This window comes from Aulostomus chinensis, chromosome 20, assembly GCF_037954235.1.
Source record: "Aulostomus chinensis isolate RoL2024-O1b breed Wild chromosome 20, RoL_Achi_v1.0, whole genome shotgun sequence".
Lineage (NCBI taxonomy): Eukaryota > Metazoa > Chordata > Actinopteri > Syngnathiformes > Aulostomidae > Aulostomus > Aulostomus chinensis.
Window position 1 is genome coordinate 7,298,491 of NC_141339.1, and position 20,369 is coordinate 7,318,859.

The 20,369-nt window shown below is 39.2% G+C and overlaps 1 protein-coding gene across 2 annotated transcripts in view; it reads right to left on the reverse strand.

Moving 5' to 3' along the window:
* Positions 1-5,169: 5,169 nt before the first annotated feature.
* Positions 5,170-20,369, reverse strand: part of epha7 (eph receptor A7) — a 102,252-nt gene continuing 87,052 nt past the window's right edge. The window contains exons 12-17 of one of the 2 annotated variants that reach the window (XM_086190211.1): positions 16,815-16,876; positions 16,399-16,608; positions 15,515-15,664; positions 10,877-11,070; positions 9,849-10,004; positions 5,170-7,477 (exon numbers count right to left, since the gene is read on the reverse strand). In XM_086190211.1, coding sequence (XP_086046337.1) covers positions 7,363-7,477; positions 9,849-10,004; positions 10,877-11,070; positions 15,515-15,664; positions 16,399-16,608; positions 16,815-16,876 — 887 coding nt within the window. In that variant the 3' untranslated portion in view covers positions 5,170-7,362. Of the gene's footprint in view, positions 7,478-9,848; positions 10,005-10,876; positions 11,071-11,112; positions 11,703-15,514; positions 15,665-16,398; positions 16,609-16,814; positions 16,877-20,369 lie in introns of those variants that run through there. The other variant, XM_086190212.1, reaches the window with a different exon arrangement.

The window sequence follows — 20,369 nt, forward strand, 5'->3', positions numbered from 1 at the left end:
AGACAAGTGAATGCCACCTGAACACAAGTCATGGTCTGATCAGCCGTGGCTGGGTCGCCTGAGTAGGATGTCTGATGTTTGAAAGACCCGAAACATCTGATGATCTCAGGTAACATCACTGATGATGTGTTCAGGTGCATCAGAAGAACCTGATGTATTCAAGAACTGTATCATTACAGGTATGACAGGAAGAAAAAAAATTATAAAACAATCAGAGATCCTCTTCACCTATAAATATTTAGTTTTACTCAGTCTGTATTTGGGGCGGCACAGTGGTGCAGTGGTTAGCACTGTTGCCTCACAGCGACAAGGTTCCGGGTTTCGAGTCCCAGCTCAGGCACTGGATCTTTCTGTGTGGAGGTTGCATTTTCTCCCTGCGCCTGTGTGGGTTCTCCAGCTTCCTCCCAAAGTCCAAAGACATGCAAATGGGGACTAGGTTAATTGGGTACTCTAAATTGACCGTAGGTATGACTGTAAGAGTGAATGGTTTTCTGTCTGTATGTGTTGGCCCTGCGATGGGCTGGTGACCTGTCCAGGGTGTACCCTGCCTCTCGCCTGAAAGCCGCTATGATAGGCTCCAGGCCCACACTCCACCCCCCCCCCCCCCGACCCTTAACAAGATAAGCAGAAGAAACTGGATGGATGGATGTATTTGGGGCTGAGTCAATTGTGAGAGCAGGGCTTAGGCTGATGAAATTCCTGACACATACAGTACCACAACAGACTCATTCAGTAAAACAGAAGATTCTTTAAGAGAGAAGGTGTGATTGTGAGACGTCTTTTTTGTTTGTTTGTTTGTTTTTTGTGAATCCTAAACCCCAATCCCCCACTGCCCTTAGAGAACGTAGTCCCTTTAGCCTGTTCAAAGTGGAAATATTGTACAAATTTTCAGCCTTGTTATCTGTCTTAAAATTTACAGAAATGGAATTGGGGACATATGATGCCACCATTGGGCTGGCAGCATAGGTAGTCACAGCATTGTTAAATACGTAAATTCTGGACTATAAGCCGCGATTTTTTTCGACGCTTCATGCCCCGCGGCTTATACCCCGGTGCGTCTTATACGAGGATTTTACCTTCACCCTGGGGTGTGGCGGGCAGCGGCAGCGGGCAGTAATTCCCTATTGTTCCTGATGGTAGCTCCAAGTACCGTACTTAGGGAAATTCCTAGCCAAATGTTATGGTAATTTCTCTAAGTACTGTACTTCGAGCGTCCAGTCCGTGCCGCGGTGCAGTGTAAAAAGAGCATCACACGATATTTTCAGTCATTTGTACTCACCCTCAAGACGGAGAGCAGAAGAAGGAATGCTTATGATGCAGCTTTCAAGTTAAAGGCAATCAATCTGGCGGTTAAAGATGGAAATAGAGCTGCAGCACGTAAGTTTGGCATAAACGAATCGATGATGAGACGCTGGAGGCGGCAACATGACGAACTGACCCAATGCAAAAAGACGACAAAAGCTTTCAGAGGTCATAATAGCAGATGGCCCGGACTTGAAAACGCTCTGGAAGACTGGGTCAAAACGCGAGAACGGGCGGCCGAGGTGTTTCCGCTGTGCACCGCGGCTTATTTACCGGTGCGGCTTATACGTGTACAAAGTTGATTTTTTTCCCTAAAATAAGCATCTGCGGCTTATATAACGGTGCGCTCTATCGTCCGGAATTTACGGTAGTCATCTGTCATGCCAGAGCAGCTCACTGAAGAAACATAGGCTATTGTGTTTCCACAACACACATCTGCTGTGAAACGAAATTACATCACATGCCAGGGTGACATCATGCTGATGCATCATTTTTACAACAGCAACGACCTTTTTTGAAAGGCAAAAATAAATAAATCAATAAATTGAGCTGTCTAAATTGGAACTCTGTGTTTTCAGCAAATTTTCAAGGCAGTTTTACCAAATCCTTTTCAACAGCACATGGAGTGTTTTCACTGAGTTAGCATGTTCAATGTTGCTTTCTTCAGGGTATAAAAAAACTACACACGCAGTTTTGGAATAAAATGCTGCCGTTGAAGTGAAATAATTGTTTGCCAATAAATTAATTTCACCCTAGCTATTATTTGACAGTGACGATGAAGGAAAAAATACATATGTATGAATTACTTTGCAACTGACTCTAGATGGTTTGTACACTGATTACACACCCTCTAAAAATGAAGCTGAACAAACCCCAAATGCATGGTGCCCACGTAATGCCCTCCGCCAACCACCTGGTGCAATAGGTTGCTCAAATAGGGCCCTTTGTTTTTGTGTAATGTCTATCTCAGTGAACTCTTAAGGCTCACACATTTGTGTTGCAGGTAAAGAGATTTGGAAGCTAAAGCAATGGTACCTGGAGAAAACCAGAAGTGCAGGCAGCTGACCATGTACTTGTGAGAAATGGGCTGGGAGCTTTATCTGTGAGGACTGTGTGTTTGAATGTTTTTGAAATAAACACATTTTTTAATGTTTTTAACAATATTTTCTTTTGGTTTTGTTTCAAATGAATATAATCAAAGCATGTTTAATTTCTTGGTGTATTTCATTTCCTCACCCTTTTTTTAAATCATCAAAAACATGGTCCAAAATCTATGTAATAACTATTTCTTAATGCTAATACAATCGAATTGAAAAATAAAAATAAAATTATTACTTAATGCACAAAAGAGGCGTTGGTTCAATCCTCACTTCCCCATGTTGAAAAATCCTTGAGCAGGACACTGAGCCCCTAATTGCTCCTGATGGCTCTGTGATGGACTGGCGACCTGTCCAGAGTGTACCCTGCCTGTTGCCCAATATCAGATGGGATAGCCCCACCCCCACGATCCTTAATGGATAAGCAGTGTAGAAAATGGATGGATGGATTGATATTACTTAATACAAAATATTTTTCACATTTTTGTATATGTTTAGGGAGAAGTTTAAATTATTTTTCTCCACTTATGTTCTTCTCTTTTGCATAATAAAAGCAATAAAAGTATTTTCAGGACAGGTCAGGCTCTCTCATCAAGAATGTCAGGGACTACACCATATGAGGAAACAAAGAATCAAAAACATATATAGAGATCATATTATATTTCCAAAAATATATTTACAGTCTATTACAAAGGTTACAAACTAAAAGAAAAGTCTATGCAACAAGAAATTGTCTAAATAAATGACCTTACAGTTTTGCTGCTGGGGAAAATACTCTTGATCAATGAATATTCTCATCACTTTCACCACAGAAAAATAAATAATAAATCAGTCATTTGTATTACTGTACAAATTACAAACCAAACTAAACAAAAAGGCAAAAATTAAAAAAGAAAGTCATGGTAAAGATGGAAATCCTATAAATTGTCTTTGGTCCTAAATGAAAAATTATGTACAACTGAAATCTCGAGAGTGACAATAAGTAATCTGCAATATAGAAAAATATAGTGCATTTTCAATGTATTCAGAGCTCCCTCCTGTAATGTGTAAAAAAAAACCCAATATAAATAAATGTACAATTTACAGTTAAAACATATACAAAGATTCCCTCAAATTGTGACTTTTTCCAAAACAATCAACAGTGCTGCATTTTTTGGAATTATTCCCTACCTTACAAAAAATGCTGAACCACAATATTTAAAAAATAACTTTATACTTTATCTACTTGTAGTGATTTCAGCCTTTAACATCAGATAGATTTTTTGTTAATATATTTTTAATTGTTTTTATCTTGTTTTTGTTGAAATAGAGCAACAACAAAAGTTTTTGTGTCCCGAGCTAAGCAACCTGAAGTTAAAAGTAGCTGTAAAACAAGCTGAAAAAGACAGTTATTTGTGACGAAGGTTACAGTAGATATGGATGTTAAATCGATGGTATCCTGGCCTTAATCTCAGTTTGGCTGAAACTGCTGTTTCCCAGCACAAGGAAATAGGACAGTGGCATTCTACCTTGAGGGACCTCCAGGGGCCCTCTTTTTAAAATCAAATGATGTGTGTGTGTGTGTGTGTGTGTGTGTGTGTGTGTGTGTGTGTGTTTGTGGGGGGGGGGGTCTTGGTGGTAGGGCGTGGGGCAGGGGTATAGAATGCTGGCTGTGAACAAGAGAATTTTATGCTGACTGAATGACTTTGTGTCTGTATTCAATTCAAAGGTTTGGATAAACTCCAATTGCTGAGCTTTGCTGTATGGATAAAAGGAGTGAGAATGTATGTGTGTGTGTGTGTGTGTGTGTGTGAGAGAGAGAGAGAGAGAGAGAGAGAGAGAGAGAGAGAGAGAGAGAGAGAGAGAGAGAGAGAGAGAGAACTCGTGCCTCATCACACAGACTCCCATGTGAAAATTGATCGAAACATCCATCCACACTAAGCCAGCAAATGTTTAATACACATTTTACACGTCACTGCATTCTGTTTGAGGTCCTTTTTGAAAGATTTGCACCATCAACAGTAATTCATTAACAACAATATACTTGATGATGCTCTGCTCTGTTGTCACCTAAACTATTTTTATAAAATGACACTCAAAGTTTAGTTATTTTTATTGTTTTCCCATCGATATCACAAAATAGGACTTGTTAAAATGTAAAATTGACAGATATTAATAGATCTGTTGGTCAATATTTGATCGTTTTCAGGTTTAAATGACACAATAAGCAGCATTGCAAGTGTAGTTAAATTGCATCTCCTGTGTCTCTGAGTAGAGTTACTTTCATGTTTTACTAGTGCAAAAGGGTGTTTTAATTCAAGTAAAGTACATTTGTGATTCTTAGTATATAAATGGAAATCCCTCATACTTTTCCTTAGGAATCCAAATATTTTGCTTGCTGTGGAGCCAAGTCCCAAGGGTGAGACTTCAACTGAAATGTGTACTGACCTATCTTTCAGGATGAGTCTCATGCACGAGACACAACCAAAACTTTTCCAGCAGAATAAATTGGGATTAGCAAGCAGAACTCTTTATTCACACGAATAAAATCTTAATCAGAAATATGCATTTACTGGTGACTGAACAAATGAATAAACACCTTTTTGGTTGCAAGTGTTGATCATTTTAAACTCCAAATCTATTCTCTTTGATTCCATTTTGAAGAAACTCAAGGAATTGCTTTTGCAAGGTGTAACCAACTGCCCTGACCATCTGTAATTTCTTGACGTGTGTTTCCGCAGTCTTGTAGGTCTGCTTTACACATTCTTCTCTTGACTATATCTGCCCCCCCCCCCCCCCGTGACTGACTTAAGAAGTCTTACTGTCATATTAGAGTCATCACAGGCACTGCATCTAACCAGGATTATATATTTCTAGTTTTCCCTGCCTTTTACATTTATCCACTCTAAAGATCAATTTCAAAGGTTTCCATGCCAGCTTAGTGTGAATGGAAGGACACATAGAGAACAAGGAAGCATCTGGCTCACTGTGGCCAGAGGCCAAGAAACAATGAAAATTGAAAAGAGCTGCCAATGATTTACTGCTTTTCAGTGAGCTTAAAACTCATTTGTGATCATTTTTATGATTTATACAAATATCTGAGTAAGAAAGGCCAAAGCAATTTAGCATTTCTTTGAAAAGATGGGTACTAAGCTGCACGATAACTGCGCTTTATTTTTCTTTAAAAAGTACTGCACTGAAACAAGTGGAGAAAGAATAATGATTTTTAGAATAATTTCTGCAGTATCCCCCTAGTCTGTTCGTCATGTTTTGTTCTGAAAGCCTTGAGGCAGAATTGAGGAAATGCTTCAATGAAACATATCTACACTTGTTTTGAATGAGCAGCACAGATGTATGAATAACTAAGGGAGTTACATTGTTGCTTTAAAAAAAAAGGGACAGTTGAACTTTACTCAGGAATGATTTGACCCCACATTTTCCAACACAAACTTTAAGGGTGCTTTTTTAATTTCTTCGTGATGTGTTGGTGTCTGATGATGTCAGCAAGGTCAATTGCCATCTTGTGTTTGGAAATGTAATTTCTGAATATCTACAGTTACCCGATTCAAAATTCCCATTCCATGTAAGAAAATCATCAATTGTTTAACATAGCAAAATACTACATGATTATTCAATCTGATGACATGGCATGTCAAATGTCTGGCAGAAACCAAATCTTTCCAAAGGGTTTTTCTCTCAGCACAGCACACTGAAACATCTAGCACCTTAAAATCTCAGGTGAGAACCATTTATACCTGGTAGTTATTGCTCTATTTAGTTCATCTCTTCTTCACTGACTGTGTCCCTGGCATTAAACCATGTCCTTGAATTTGATTTCACCAGTTCAAGTTGCAGATAAAAAGACATCATACTACAAGGTAAATAAAACAAAACACTGAGCTAATCTTGATCGCCCACCCTCAAAATGAACCACAAAAAGCATTGCCATTGGATTGCCAAAGATAGTGGCAATACTTAGTAAAACACATTTTAAGGCAGTAACAGGTTAAGAGCTTCCTTTTTTGTTGGATCCACCTTTATAAAAATGTATTTATCACTGAAAAATAAAAGACCCTGTGTGCAATATTTTAGGCAAAATGATGATGACAAAACATTATGGTGGCTTCAATACAATCTTTCAACAGTGCTTTAACATTCAACTCACAAATAAATGTTCATAAATGCAAATATTTCCTGTGATGAACACTAAGACAGAGATATTGCTACTTTGACATAGAGGAAAAATTAACGTCTCAGTCTTGCACACTTTCAAAATAATTTCTTAATAAAAACTGAAAGGATGAAGACATCAAAAACACTCCTGTAAGTACGTAAGGTTACCATTTTCACTTCAACTGTACATGAAGGAAAATACAAGTCACTGTTAACAGTCCAACATGTGTAAACACAAAGGTACCTTTGAAAAGTTCCCACTCTGTTTGGATGAAAGTGAGTTTACCCTGTCGTCAAGTTCAAACATAAGGGAAGAATGCACCCTAACATCTCACTGTGGCTGAAACAAGGAAAATGAAAAAATAATTGGAAGAAACCAGACTTTTGACTAAAACTGCCACAAGAAGGCAGTCTTTTTTTTAAAGGAAACCATAGCCATAGTGTGCACATAAATCATTCAGTTAAACACAAACTTTCTTCCAATGCGCCATTTGATATGTGGTTTAATTCCTTCCTCAAGCGCTTTTGAAAGGAAAAAAGAAAAGAAAACTGAAGTTTCCTTGGTAGGTAGTTTCCTTTTTTGATGTTTTTTGCCCATTTCCTCTCTTCAGAGCCCTACGAAGAGACAGTCCACAGTCCTTCACCGAGGAACAAAGGAATGTTTTTCACTCCAGATGCTGCAGGAAGTGTCAGACATGACAGAAGTCTGTTGATTTTGATGATGATGATCCCAGGTTCTTGCCCAGATACTGCTCTACTTCAGTCAAGTTCTGTTTGCCCTTTCAGACTCTTTTTGGCCTGTTACTGTCTGTCAGACCTGAACACCTGTACCATGAAGATGCAGCATCTGGGCTCTCATAGTTTGTATACTGCTCATGATCTTTTTCTGATGTCCAACCAGTGTGATCCCCAAGCTCATCACATCCCTGAAAGATAGGACAACACATCAATCAATGTGATGACTAATGTGGTGCTCCAAACAATCAATATACAACTGCAAGTTGTTTTTTTTTTTATTATCATGAGTGAGGGGGAAGAAAATGTAACAATAAATATAAAAAAATTAAATAACAATGACTTTATTAAAAAAAAAAAATGGCTACACATTTAATTCATGGAGGCTATGTGGTCCAGGAGTAAGAGAGGAGGTTCTGTTCCAGTGCTAAAGATGATTGGTGGATATACACTTATGAAGCATCAAATATTCTTTCGTAGTTTGTTTGTTTTTTAGTGTCAATTTGGGACATTTTGGCCACATGATCATCTGATATATGATCAGATGTGTTTGAGTTTTTTTTTAACAATAACAATGGTAAGTTTGTCTCAAATTCCTCATGAGAAACTGAGAAGGTTAGAATTACTTAATTATTTGTTTTCTCAGTACTAATGCATTACTATACACTCTGTTAATGGTCCCTGTTTAACCAACATCCAGTAATTTTCTCATTGTCTGCTTACATCATGTAATTTTGTCACCATAAAGTTGTCACTATGTTTTCACCTTTCTAAAAGCCATCACTCGCCTTTTCTATCTTCATTGACAAATTTCATCAAATCTTATGAAACTTTCCCACTCTTTTAAAGAAATATTTTCCAGGAAATTACTACACTTGCACATAATAGGTCATATAATTTAACTCTGGATTGGCTTTCCACTCCTCCTTAAACTTTCATCTCCTTCACATTCTACCCTGCCTTTCTATCTTCTGGTAAAATTGAAAAGTTTCAAGTACAACAAGTAACATTAAGTGCAACAGTTTATGGAAACTTTCAGAGCTGTTTGTTCATGTACTTCAGCTACTAGAGAAGTGTGGAACATTTTCTCACATTTTCTCACCACAGCCACAAAGCAGAGCTCTGACAAACTGAAAAGAGTTTTCTACACTTCTTGTTTAGCATTTATAGATAAATACATAACAGCCAATAAATAACAGTTCAATGTAAGCAGAACCTACTTTCAAGAAAGTTAATATTCTATTAGCGTATTAAGATAAGTAAAAAGTTAAATAAAATATATAAAACGTTTGAGCAAAACATGAATTATTTTCCAGGAATTTGGTTATTCTAATCAATTTCTAGGTGTTCCCATGAGTGGAAAACTTAATTTCCAGGTTTTCCAGGATGAGTGGGATCCCTGCTTTACTTGTGCTGATGTAAAGTTAATTTCTACTGTTTTTGGTGACTGTTTCTAACTTCCTGTGGCATTGTTATTTAATTGCTAATTTTTGCAAAATAATATTGTGAAACAAGAAGAAGGCTTCAGCCCAGATGGTGAAACCGGTGTAACTATTAGGTAAAATTGAGACCCAAGTGCAACAGCCATTGTTTAAAACCAGTCTGAAACCCCACTGGTGACACTAGCTCCTCGGTTTCATAAGGGTATTACTAAATGTAGTTACGGGAACTTGCAAATCAAATGGAATAGAAGACTATCAAAACTCTACTGTACTTTAAAACAAAATGCAACAAATTTGATTTATATAAATTTGGGTGAAGGGGTATGGGAACAAATCCAGACCAAAAGTTTAGATCATTTAGGAAAAAAAAGAAGGAAATTTTGATCTCAGAAACATCAGGTAAGGCATATTTTGGAATATTCTTTGAAACATTTTAATGATGGTTAATCAAAATATATATAAAGGTTTTGTGTGAAAGTAAATAATTCACAAATTTTACACATTTTGAACTGGATCATAGTTATATTTTAAAAAAACAACAACTTTGGAATGTAACACTATATCTTTAAAAATTCAAGTTCAAGATTGTAGGCAGCACTGTGGTACAGTGGTTAGTACTGTTGCCTCAAAGCAAGAAGGTTCTGGGTTTGAGCCCTGGCTCATGCATGGGGTGTTTCTGTGTAGAGTTTGCGTGTGTTCCCTGTGCCTGTGTTGGTTCTCTCCAGGTAATCTGACTTCCTCTCGCAGTCCAAAGACATGCAAATGGGGACTAGGTTAATCAAATACTCTAAATTGACCATAGCTGTGGCTGTGAGAGTGGTTGTCTGTCTATATGTGCTAGACCTATGATGGACTGGCGACCCATCCAACGTGTTCCCAACTTCTTGCCCAAAGGCCGCTGGGATAGGATCCAGTCCCCCCCCCCCGCCCCCCCCGCAACCCTTAACAGGTTAAGTTGTAAAAAATGGATTGATGGATGGATGGATGGAAGTTCAAGATTTTGACTTTCAGTTTCATATCTTAGTTTTTTCAATTCAACTTTTTTTTTCACCTACACCTCTAAATGTTGTTGGTACTAATATTCTTTAATGAGGCTTATACCCTTGAGGGCTTTACTTACTCGATTGACATCCTGGCTATGGATTCCAAGGAACTGTAGCCAGCTGCTGTGAAGTTGTCTTTGTATCGCTCCATCTTGATGGCTTCCAGCCACTCCCCCACTGAGCGGAAAGTATTGAAATCTGGTGTGCTCTGATCTAACAGTGGACTAATTGGTCTGTGGGATGAGCACAGAAAAATATTGGTCTTCAGTGAAAAAGAAATATTCCATGCATGAGATGACAAAATCAAGAGTAGGGGAATCCAGCTGATTGGATCCTTCAATAGTTACAAAATTCACCAGATGCACCATGCCAACATTCTGCTACCGAAAATTATTTATTCGAACACACTTGCAGACATAGTCTCCATTGCTTTTTTGTACCCTCTGAGTCTCAGTCTCACCTCAAGAAAATATGTTCTGACTGCAAACAGAATTCATTTGACAAATGTCAGAGTGACTCTGGAGTTCCAACTGCACTTCAAACTACCAGGAACTCATTGTAGAGATTGATTTAAAAACCCTGCTATTGACCATAAAGCCATGGAAGCTGCTTTGGATTATCGATCCCCTGAGATTTATCTGTGAACGACAGAGTCTAAGTCATCTTCAGGACAATTTGAATCATCCATCAATGTGCTAAAATAAAAGTAAATATGATTTATTGCTTGAAACTAGGGAGGTATGGTGGTGCAGTGGTTAGCACTGTCGCCTCTCAGCAAGAACGTTTCGGGTTTGAGCACGGGGTCTTTCTCCCTGTGCCTGCATTGGATCTCTCTGGGTACTCCAGCTTCCTCCCACAGTCCAAAGACATGCAAGAGGGGACCAGGTTAATCCGATACTCTAAATTGCCAGTAGGTGTGACTGTGAGGGCGAATCCATACGTGTTGGCCCTGCGAGGGACTAGTTATCCATCCAGGGTGTATACCTCCTCTCGCCCGAAGGCAGCTGGGATTGGCTCCAACAACAACAGGATAAGCAGTAGAAAATGGATGGATGTTTGAAACCATAGTTTCAATAATAATTTATACAAGCTTCTATTTCCTCACCTAGTACATGTTCCAACTGGTGTTTTCAACGTGTTTGGATTGCGGATCATCTTGTCCAGGATGCCAACTATCTGATCAAATTTGGGACGTTCTGCCCTATCTTTCTGCCAGCAATCCAACATTAGCTGATGCAAGCCTGGAGGACAGTCCATGGGTGCTGGAAGACGGTAGCCCTCCTCTATCGCCTTAATGACCTGGAGATGGAAAAGAGATTGAGTCATCAAGACCACCCTTTAGGATTACCCCACCTCAGACCATTTACTCTAACCCAGGGATGTCAATTGATCCAGTAAAAGGCCGTGTGGCTGCAGGTTTTCATTCCAACCAAGCAAAAGCAACACCTGATCCAACAAATGAGCTGTATGGGCACAGCTTAGTTGATTTACATAGAATCAGGTGTTACTTTTGCCTGGTTGGAATGAATCCCTGCAGCCACACGGCCCTTTACTGGATCAGTTTGGCACCCCTACTCTAACCTATTCTTTTCCCTACACTTAATTATTTGGTTCTTGTCTTTAATAAAAAATTGTAACAAACCACACAAGATGTCCAACTATTGAAATGGAGTTTTACCTTGTTACTGTCAGCAAATAATGTAAATACCCTTAGATATTGCCTGTGGGTTATTAATAATGCTTTGGCAATCTAAAAATAAGTTACTTAACTTCTTCTTAGAACCATGAATGCCCAAAGTACAGAGTGAAAAAATATTTTTATGGGGTGTTTACTTAGCTCGTAAATACAGTAGAAGAAGTTATACACAGTGTTTTTCTCTGTGGTTCTGTGGGTTTTCATCAAATCAAAAAGAGTTTCTTTCATCTTCAGCCTGGAGATGACAAATCAATTACAGTAAATCCGTATGACACACTGGACTTGCAAAATTTCAAAGATCTATGCTTTTACCAGGGAGGGTCTGACCAACATTGCATCAAGTATTTAATGTTATTTCTGAACTTTCAGAATACGAGCCATTAAACTTAGTATATCTCCATTTTTGCTCCAACAGTTTAGAGTATCCCCGCATTATCATGGAAGCATGGTTTTAAGGGCACTGGAGGTAGAGGTGTAGAGGGTCCCACAACATCCCTACTGTCTGTGGCTGAAGCCACAAATGTATACCAAACAAATTAATAACAAATGGCATTTTTAGAAATTGTTCTCTGCACTCCTTTGCCTGAAAACCTGGCTGTACACCACAATTGCACAGAAGAGACTTGTACACTACGTCTTACTGCACATGCACCAGGACATAAAGTGTCCAAATTTAATCTGATTGGGGTTTGGGGGGTGGGGACTAGGTCTACCTCTCAATCATTTGACACCTATGGACTAACAGACATATCAGTGCATATCTCAGTGAGCAGAGTTAAGTGACAAAACATTACACAGATCTTTTCTGTTATTCACAGTCCTTGTAGGGACTTAGTTAGGCATGTCTCATTTTGCCTTATTACGGCACCTAAGGATAACTTATCTGTCAGGTATGAGCATTTGTGTAAGGTTCTCAAAAATATTTGAATACATTTGTGTATATACCTGTCCAGGGTGTACCCCGCCTCTTGCCCGTAGATGCTGGGATAGGCTCCAGCCCCCCCGCGACCCTTACTAGTAAGGAATAAGCGGTAGACGACGATGGGTTTGTGTATATATTGTATCCTTGAACAACACTGTTTATCGTAATGTTAATTCTGACAATTCCACATATCAAGCCTCTTTTGGGCTTCCCTTGCATCTTTGTTTTTTCTCTCATGGAAATTATTAAATCTATTATTCAACTAAGACTGTCACTCTGCATCATTCATTTAGTTTAGCAGAGTATATTAGAAGCCCACTGGGAACAGTAAGTGCAACAGACCTTTGGTTACAGACCTTTTTTATTGTGTGGATAAGGAGCTGTGTACATTTTTGCAATTACTCATCAGCTATTCCTGTCAGGATAGCACAGACAAGAATCAGTCATGGAGGAAAATGTGTCAAAACACAGAAAATGCTGGAAAGATACAAAAAATGCTCTTCCTGCATTCCAAGAGGATGTTGACATCTTGACAAACGCAAAATTTCTGACATTGATGTCTGTCAAATAGCTGAACATCAGAACACAAGAAAAAAAACAAACCTTTATTACCCAGCTTTCTTGTCTAGCATTTCTAAAATCTGTCTGTTCAATCAGCGGGCATCTGTTTAGGAGTGCCGGAGTCTCGTAATTATTTTTGGCCCTAATGTGGGTGTTAATCTCTAGGCACCATATAGGAATCAAAAGTCCAATGAGTCAATGTACTTATTTTGACAAAAGGTACATGAAAATAACCCTAACCCTAACAGCTTCAAGTGAGCTAGCTGAAGTGGACTTTGAAAAGAACTGTGACTAAAGCAATATTATAGTAACTTGTAACATTAAAAAAGCAATGTCAGCAGTCAGCTCTTTTAATTTACAGTAAAGCTGCATATAAATCATGATTATCAGATCTTGCAACACTTGCAATGATTCGCATTTCCATGAATCATAAAAAAAGCCTAACATTATTTTCACATAATTTCAAGACTCTCCTTTCAGTGGCTTCAAGCTTTATTTTATAGAATGAGGTGAGCCCAAATTTCATGAGCGATTCTGATGAGGGCTCTCCAAGAATAAACACCAAATGTGATTACTGTGTGATATGTTAATTGGGAGAAATTAGGGAAGAATATGGGGAAACTTTCTCATTCTTGAAATCCATTCTCCCTATTAGATGGTTGTGACACATGCAGATTTAAAGTGATGCACAATGTCTACTGGTACTTGATTTGGGGGTTAAAAACATGTGCAAATGATACCACACACAAAACATGTGCAAACAGATCTATTCAAAATGCATTACTGAGGATTGTATCTTAAAAATTAGCATGATATTGTAAAATGTTGATTTGGCACATCTGCTTTTATGAATATGCAACATGGAGTGGTTTTACCTGAGGGTGCATAATACTGGGAGGAGAAAATGCAAATGCATTCATTTCACAAAGAACATGATTTAACAAGTCAGAGTGCAATTTCAGTGACTGAAATTACATCTGTATATAATACATTTGAGAGCAAGGTGTTAACTGACATAAGTGAAATGACAGAATTTGTTGAGATATTTTCACCCATTGCCCAACATTTTTGGCATGACAGAACAAATAATATATACAGAAGAGTATTAGGCCCACCCATGAGGGAAAAAAAATGAGTGGAGGTAGATATTTTTTCATCCTGCACTTTGAGAAAAAATCGAAATGTCGAGAAAAAGTCGACATGCAATGTCAAGAATGAAGTCAAAATACAATGTTGAGAAAAAAGTTGACATATAATGTCTTAAATGAATTAATTGAATGTCTTAAATTCTTAAATTTAAATTAATTTTTAGAAAAGCTCTTACTGGCTGTTTTTGAAAATAAATTCTTGATGTGGCCTATAATTAAATGAAACAGAACATACCTAGCACTGTTGTCTAAAGAAAATTAAATCAACATTTATCTCCCTATTCTTCTTTTCTCTCTTACAATGTGTTCCACTCCCTCCTTTCCAATGGCTGCACAAAAAGGAAAGTGAAAATTGAAATTGAAAGTGAAAGTGAAAATTAAAACCCACAAAATCTTTATTTAAATACTCCCACCTCCACAAAGTTTACACCTGTTGTCAATCACACAATTTCTCTTTACCTGCCAAGTACACACCAGTAAAATGTGCTATATCTTAGAATGCACAGGCTATTAAGTTCTCTGTATTTGTGATTTTAGTAAATCAGGCCCTTAATGTTCCAAAAGCTACTACCTGGAGCAAGACATCTTGTAGTAATAAAAGCACTGAATCATAGAAAAATGTATGTACTTTATAGATGCATATAGAGTACATTTCATTTTCGGCTTCAACAAGCTGCTATTGTTTTTACTTTATCCTGTTTCTCTCACCTTGCACCACTCTCTCTTTCCCTGTGTGTGACATGATACTTGCTCCCTCACTTAAACTAAACCAGCCCCTCCTTCGCCTGTCCCTCCACTTCAATTCCTCAAAGAAGTTGACAGACAAAAAAATGATGTCACAGTACCCTAAAAAAGTTAGAACACAGTTGTGCAGTAGTCAAACAGCAGTGAAAAACAGCCACAAACCTGTTGACCCACGGAGTCACTTTAGGAGGGTGAACTACCCACCTGCAGCTTCAGGCATGCAACACCAAAATGCTCTGCCACAACCCGCTTCCTCTGCAGATGAATTCTATCAAAACCAGCACTCCTCATATGACACAAAGAAACTTATCTCATGGCAAAAAATATAAATTATTTCTTATAGTAATTATCGTTATTTATTGTTAGAGCATCTCATTTACAAATGATACTCATTAAAAGAGTTAAAAACCAATGTGGGCCCCTTGTCATTCTCCTTTAAGTGGAATTAGTTCTTGCCATAATAAAAAAAATAAATAAAGGAATCAGTTGAATGATTGGCTATTCTAAATGTACTTCCTTGCATTGTATCACAGAAGAGGACTTGAGATGCTGAAAAAAATATGGATATTTTCAGGGTTTACTTATGACCCTTAACCTTAACTCCTTCGTGATACATATTTCACAAGGGTTCCCAAAATACAGAGTCTCTACTACTGTGTAGGTACAACTCACATCTTGATTGGACATGTCCCAGTAGGGCCGTTCTCCATAGGACATGACCTCCCACATGACAATGGCGTAACTCCACACATCACTGGCACATGTGAATTTGCGATACTGGATGGCTTCTGGTGCAGTCCATCGGACTGGTATTTTTCCACCCTGTTCATTAAAATTCAGGATAGCAACTTCCGTCAAGATAAAATTCCTTACATTTCAATGGCTTCAAAATTATCTGGAAATGACTTTTAACATTCTGCATTATTCTGGAAAAATTTATACAATCTTGTTTTTTTTAACTCTTTGCATGAAAATCAAAATTAAAATAAGATCACAGATCAACAGCTTAAAAAAACATTAAGCCATATCATGGAGGAAAAACAAAACAACCCTCTGGTAGTGCAGAGAATTAGTTAAGGCTAAGTATCCTCAAGTTGGCGACTATCAGCATTTAGTAGCCTGATAGAAGAAGGAATAAATGAGTTTGCGTAGTGATTTGTTTTCATACTGGCGCATTATAGCACCGACCTAAGGGCATGACTGAATATTCACAAAAACAGTGCATGATCAGGTTGACAAATGATTCCCTCTGCTTTCTGGACTACTCACTTTCTTCCAGAAATAGCACAGGACATTTAGTGTTTAGAATACACACACACACACACACACACACACACACACACACACACACACACACACACACCTAGCAAGCCAACAGATATGTAGAGCGAGAGTAGCCTTTTTCATTGGCTTTTAATATGATTAACATTAACAGTTCCAAAATTGAAGGTTGTACATTTTGCATATTGAAATGGTTTGTGTGCACCAGCTGTGGCTTCATTAGCAAATTCAGACAGAGGTTTGAGTAGAAAGTGCAATGGCTTTAATTGACTCACGGTTGTTGTGTAGACAGCCCCAGGATCGTCGTCTATCACTCTTGACAGGCCAAAGTCAGACACTTTACATACAAGATTACTGTTGACAAGGATGTTTCTTGCAGCCAGATCTCGATGGACATATCCCATATCAGAAAGATATCTCATTCCTGCTGCTATACCCCGCAGCATCCCAACCAGCTGAATGACTGTGAACTGGCCATCATGTTTCTACAGGGCACAGGGAAACACAGGCAGGTCAGCAGTCTTCAGTGACAATGTGGGAAATGTAGGTCACAACACTTCAGCAGCTCTAGCAAACAATTTATAATATAATATGTGTGTATCTTAGGTAAAATATGAAAAAAAAATGTGAATAAAAGAAAAATAAATATGCCGCTTCAAGGCTCCTATGCTTTGAGATACGAGAAACTCACTCTGAGAAAGGCATCTAAAGAGCCGTTCTCCATGTACTCAATGACAATCATCACTGGTTTTCCTAGGGAAAAAAAACACAAAAAATGTACAAAAGTACATCATTAATTTATACCTACCATTTTGTTTGATCACAAATGCTCCACAATAAATGATTATGAAACCTCCTCTAAGTTACTTTTTAGCTGCATGTTTCATTGGGTTTTAATTAAAAGTTCTTATGTGCTCCTTTTATTATGTGTCATGTCCAAGTAATCCTGGTGGTGTTCTTTGTTTACCTGATGTCTATGTTGTCCTGTGATTTCCAGATTTATTGAAATCTAAACCTCCTTTTGTTTCAGGGATCTTACCCTTCCCCCTGTTGTTTCCCGCTGGTCTGATTGTCTTGTCCACCCTGATTGTGTCCACCTGTTTCACCTTATCTCATGTGGAAATAAAGTCTCCCTTTCCCTTTGTCTTGTGCTAGTTCGTCTTGTCCGTCACGTCAAACCTACCTAAGCAAGTCCATGCCTTTATCCTTGTCTCATTGAATTTTGTAAATCATTGTTCCTTTGTCTAGCCAGATCCTCCCCTTTGTGAGTGATTCTGAGTTTGTTTGTTTGGTCATAGTTTTCCTCTTTAATAGAGTGATTTTGAGTTTGTAGCTTAGCTCTTTTTTCCTTGCCACGAGTGACCTTTTGCTTGTATTTTGCCAATAAATTTGTCAATACTGCTCCTTGCCTCAGATTTGTGCACTTGGGTTCACACCATAGTTTGGCCATGTCATTACAAACTAGCCAGCATGAACCCAGCTGTCTCAAGCCACCTGTCAGCGGCCGTCCACTTTCAAGGCGCCCAGTTAATTCAGCAGGAGGAACTGATATCCTCCCTCCATGGGATGGGAATGATGGAGATAGCGGGAGGAGTTCAAGGTCGCCATGTCCTCCCTGGTAAACCACCTGACGGCCCAAGTGGAGGAGCTTCTCAGACATCTCGTGAAGGATCCTCCTCGTACAGTCACAGGACCCACGCCGAACCCAGTGGCTGCTGGCTCTTACTTGCTGTGGTGTATCGGCCTCCTGCACCTTATTCTGAGTTCTTAGAAGAATTCCCTGACGTTCTGTCAAACTTGGCATTGAATTCAGACAAAGTCATTATAGTGGGTGACTTTAACATCCATGTTGACGTCGATGATGATTGTCTGGCCACTGCGTTTAAGTCGCTTCTTGATTCAGTTGGTTTCTGTCAGAGGGTACACAAACCCACTCACACTTTTAATCACATCCTTGATTTCGTACTCACTTATGGAATAGAAGCTGACCGCATCACAGTTCTTCCTCAGAACCCCGTCTTGTCTGATCACTCCTTAATTACATTTGAATTTACTTTAACAAATTATATCTTACCAGGGAAAAAATCCCGCTTCAGTAGATGTTCATCTGACACCGCTGTTACTAGATTTAAGGAGCTTATTCCAGCAGAGCTTGCTGCCACATCTTGCAGTAATATAATGGGCAGTTATGCTGATTTCACCCCCATGCAGGTAGACTATCTTGTGGACAGCACTGCAGCAGCACTCCTTGGGACACTTGATGCTGTAGCTCCCCTGAAAAAGAAGGTTATCAGCCAAAAAAGAATAGTTCCCTGGTACAGCCCAGAGCTGCATGCCTTGAAACAGAAGACGAGACAACTGGAAAGGAAGACACATTCCAGCCAGCATGAGGAAGACTGCCAAGCCTGGAAGGACAGTTTATTAATATATAAAAAAGAACTCCCTAATGCTAGAAGTGCTTACTACTCATCCTTAAGAGACAAGAATAAGAACAACCCCAGGTTCCTCTTCAACACTGTGGCCAGGCTCATCAAGAACCATAGTGCTGTTGAGCCATGCATCCCCCCAACTCTCAGCAGTAACAACTTCCTATCTTTCTTTACTGAAAAGACTGTGAATATTAGAACAAAGATTGCCAGTAGTGGAGGACAGACTACAGTTCCGATAGAAGCACCTCCCAGACTTGGTGCATACTTGGACAGCTTCTCCCCCATCGACTTGTCAGACTTAACTTCTGCAGTTACTTCCTCCAAGTCAGCCACTTGTCTGCTGGATCCCATTCCGACAAGACGACTTAAGGATGCCTTCCCTCTAGTCAACACTTCTATATTGAACCAAATTAATCTTTCCTTAGTCACAGGTAATGTGCCACAGGCCTTGAAGGTGGCTGTCATTAACCCTTTACTTAAAAAAAACCTTCTCTTGACCCAGATGTGTTAGCCAACTATAGGCCTATATCCAACCTCCCCTACATCTCCAAGATCCTTCAGAAGGTTGTCCTGGAGCAGTTACATGAACATCTGCACAGCAAAGATCTCTTTGAAGCCTTCCAGTCTGAATTCAGGGAACACCATAGCACTGAAACAACACTGATCAAAGTCTCTAATGATCTTCTTATAGCTTCAGACAGAGGTCTCGTCTCTGTACTTGTACTTTTGGACCTCAGTGCTGCATTTGACACCATCGACCACAGCATCCTGCTTCAGAGACTAGACCATGAAATTGGGATTAAAGGACCTGCCCTAAAATGCTTTAAGTCCGATTTATCTGACAGGTTTCAGTTTGTTAATGTTAATAATGACCATTCAGATTATAGCAGAGTTACATATGGTGTACCACAGGGTTCAGTTTTAGGACCGATTCTCTTCATTCTTTACATGCTCCCATTAGGTGACATAATCCGGAAGCACTCAATCAACTTTCACTGTTATGTGGATGACACGCAACTCTACTTGTCGATGGAGCCAGATGACACAAGCCAGTTTACTAATCTGCAAGACTGCCTGAAAAACATTAAATCCTGGATGTCCTCTAACTTCTTACTGCTAAATTCAGATAAAACTGAGGTCATCGTGTTTGGACCTACTCTAGATAGCATCACCCTGACCCTGAGTACAACTGCAAGGAACCTTGGAGTCACTTTTGACCTGGACCTTTCCTTCAGCTCCCACATAAAGCATGTGACTAGGACTGGCTTCTTCCATCTGCGCAGTATCGCTAAGATTAGGAATATCCTTTCCCAGAGTGATGCTGAGAAACTGATGCATGCATTTATCACTTCTAGGCTGGACTACTGCAACTCTCTCCTGTCAGGATGTCCTAAATACTCTCTAAAGAGTCTCCAGCTAGTCCAGAACTGCAGCGAGGGTTCTGACAGGAGTTAAGAAGAGAGAACACATCTCTCCCATTTTAGCTTCTCTCCACTGGCTTCCTGTAGGATCTAGAATCGACTTCAAAATCCTTCTGCTGACTTAAAAGGCTCTCGATGATAAAGCCCCATCCTATTTGAAAGAACTCATTAGTCCCTACTGTCCTACCAGAGCACTCCGCTCCCAGAATGCAGGTCTTTTAGTGATTCCCAGTATTTCTAAAAACAGACTGGGAGGTAGAGCCTTCAGTTACTGTTCTTTTACTGTGGAACCAGCTCTCTCCATGGGTTAGAGAGGCAGACACTCTGACTACTTTTACTACTGCACGTCTGTCCGTCCTGGGTGAGGGATCCCTCCTCTGTTGCTCACCCTGAGGT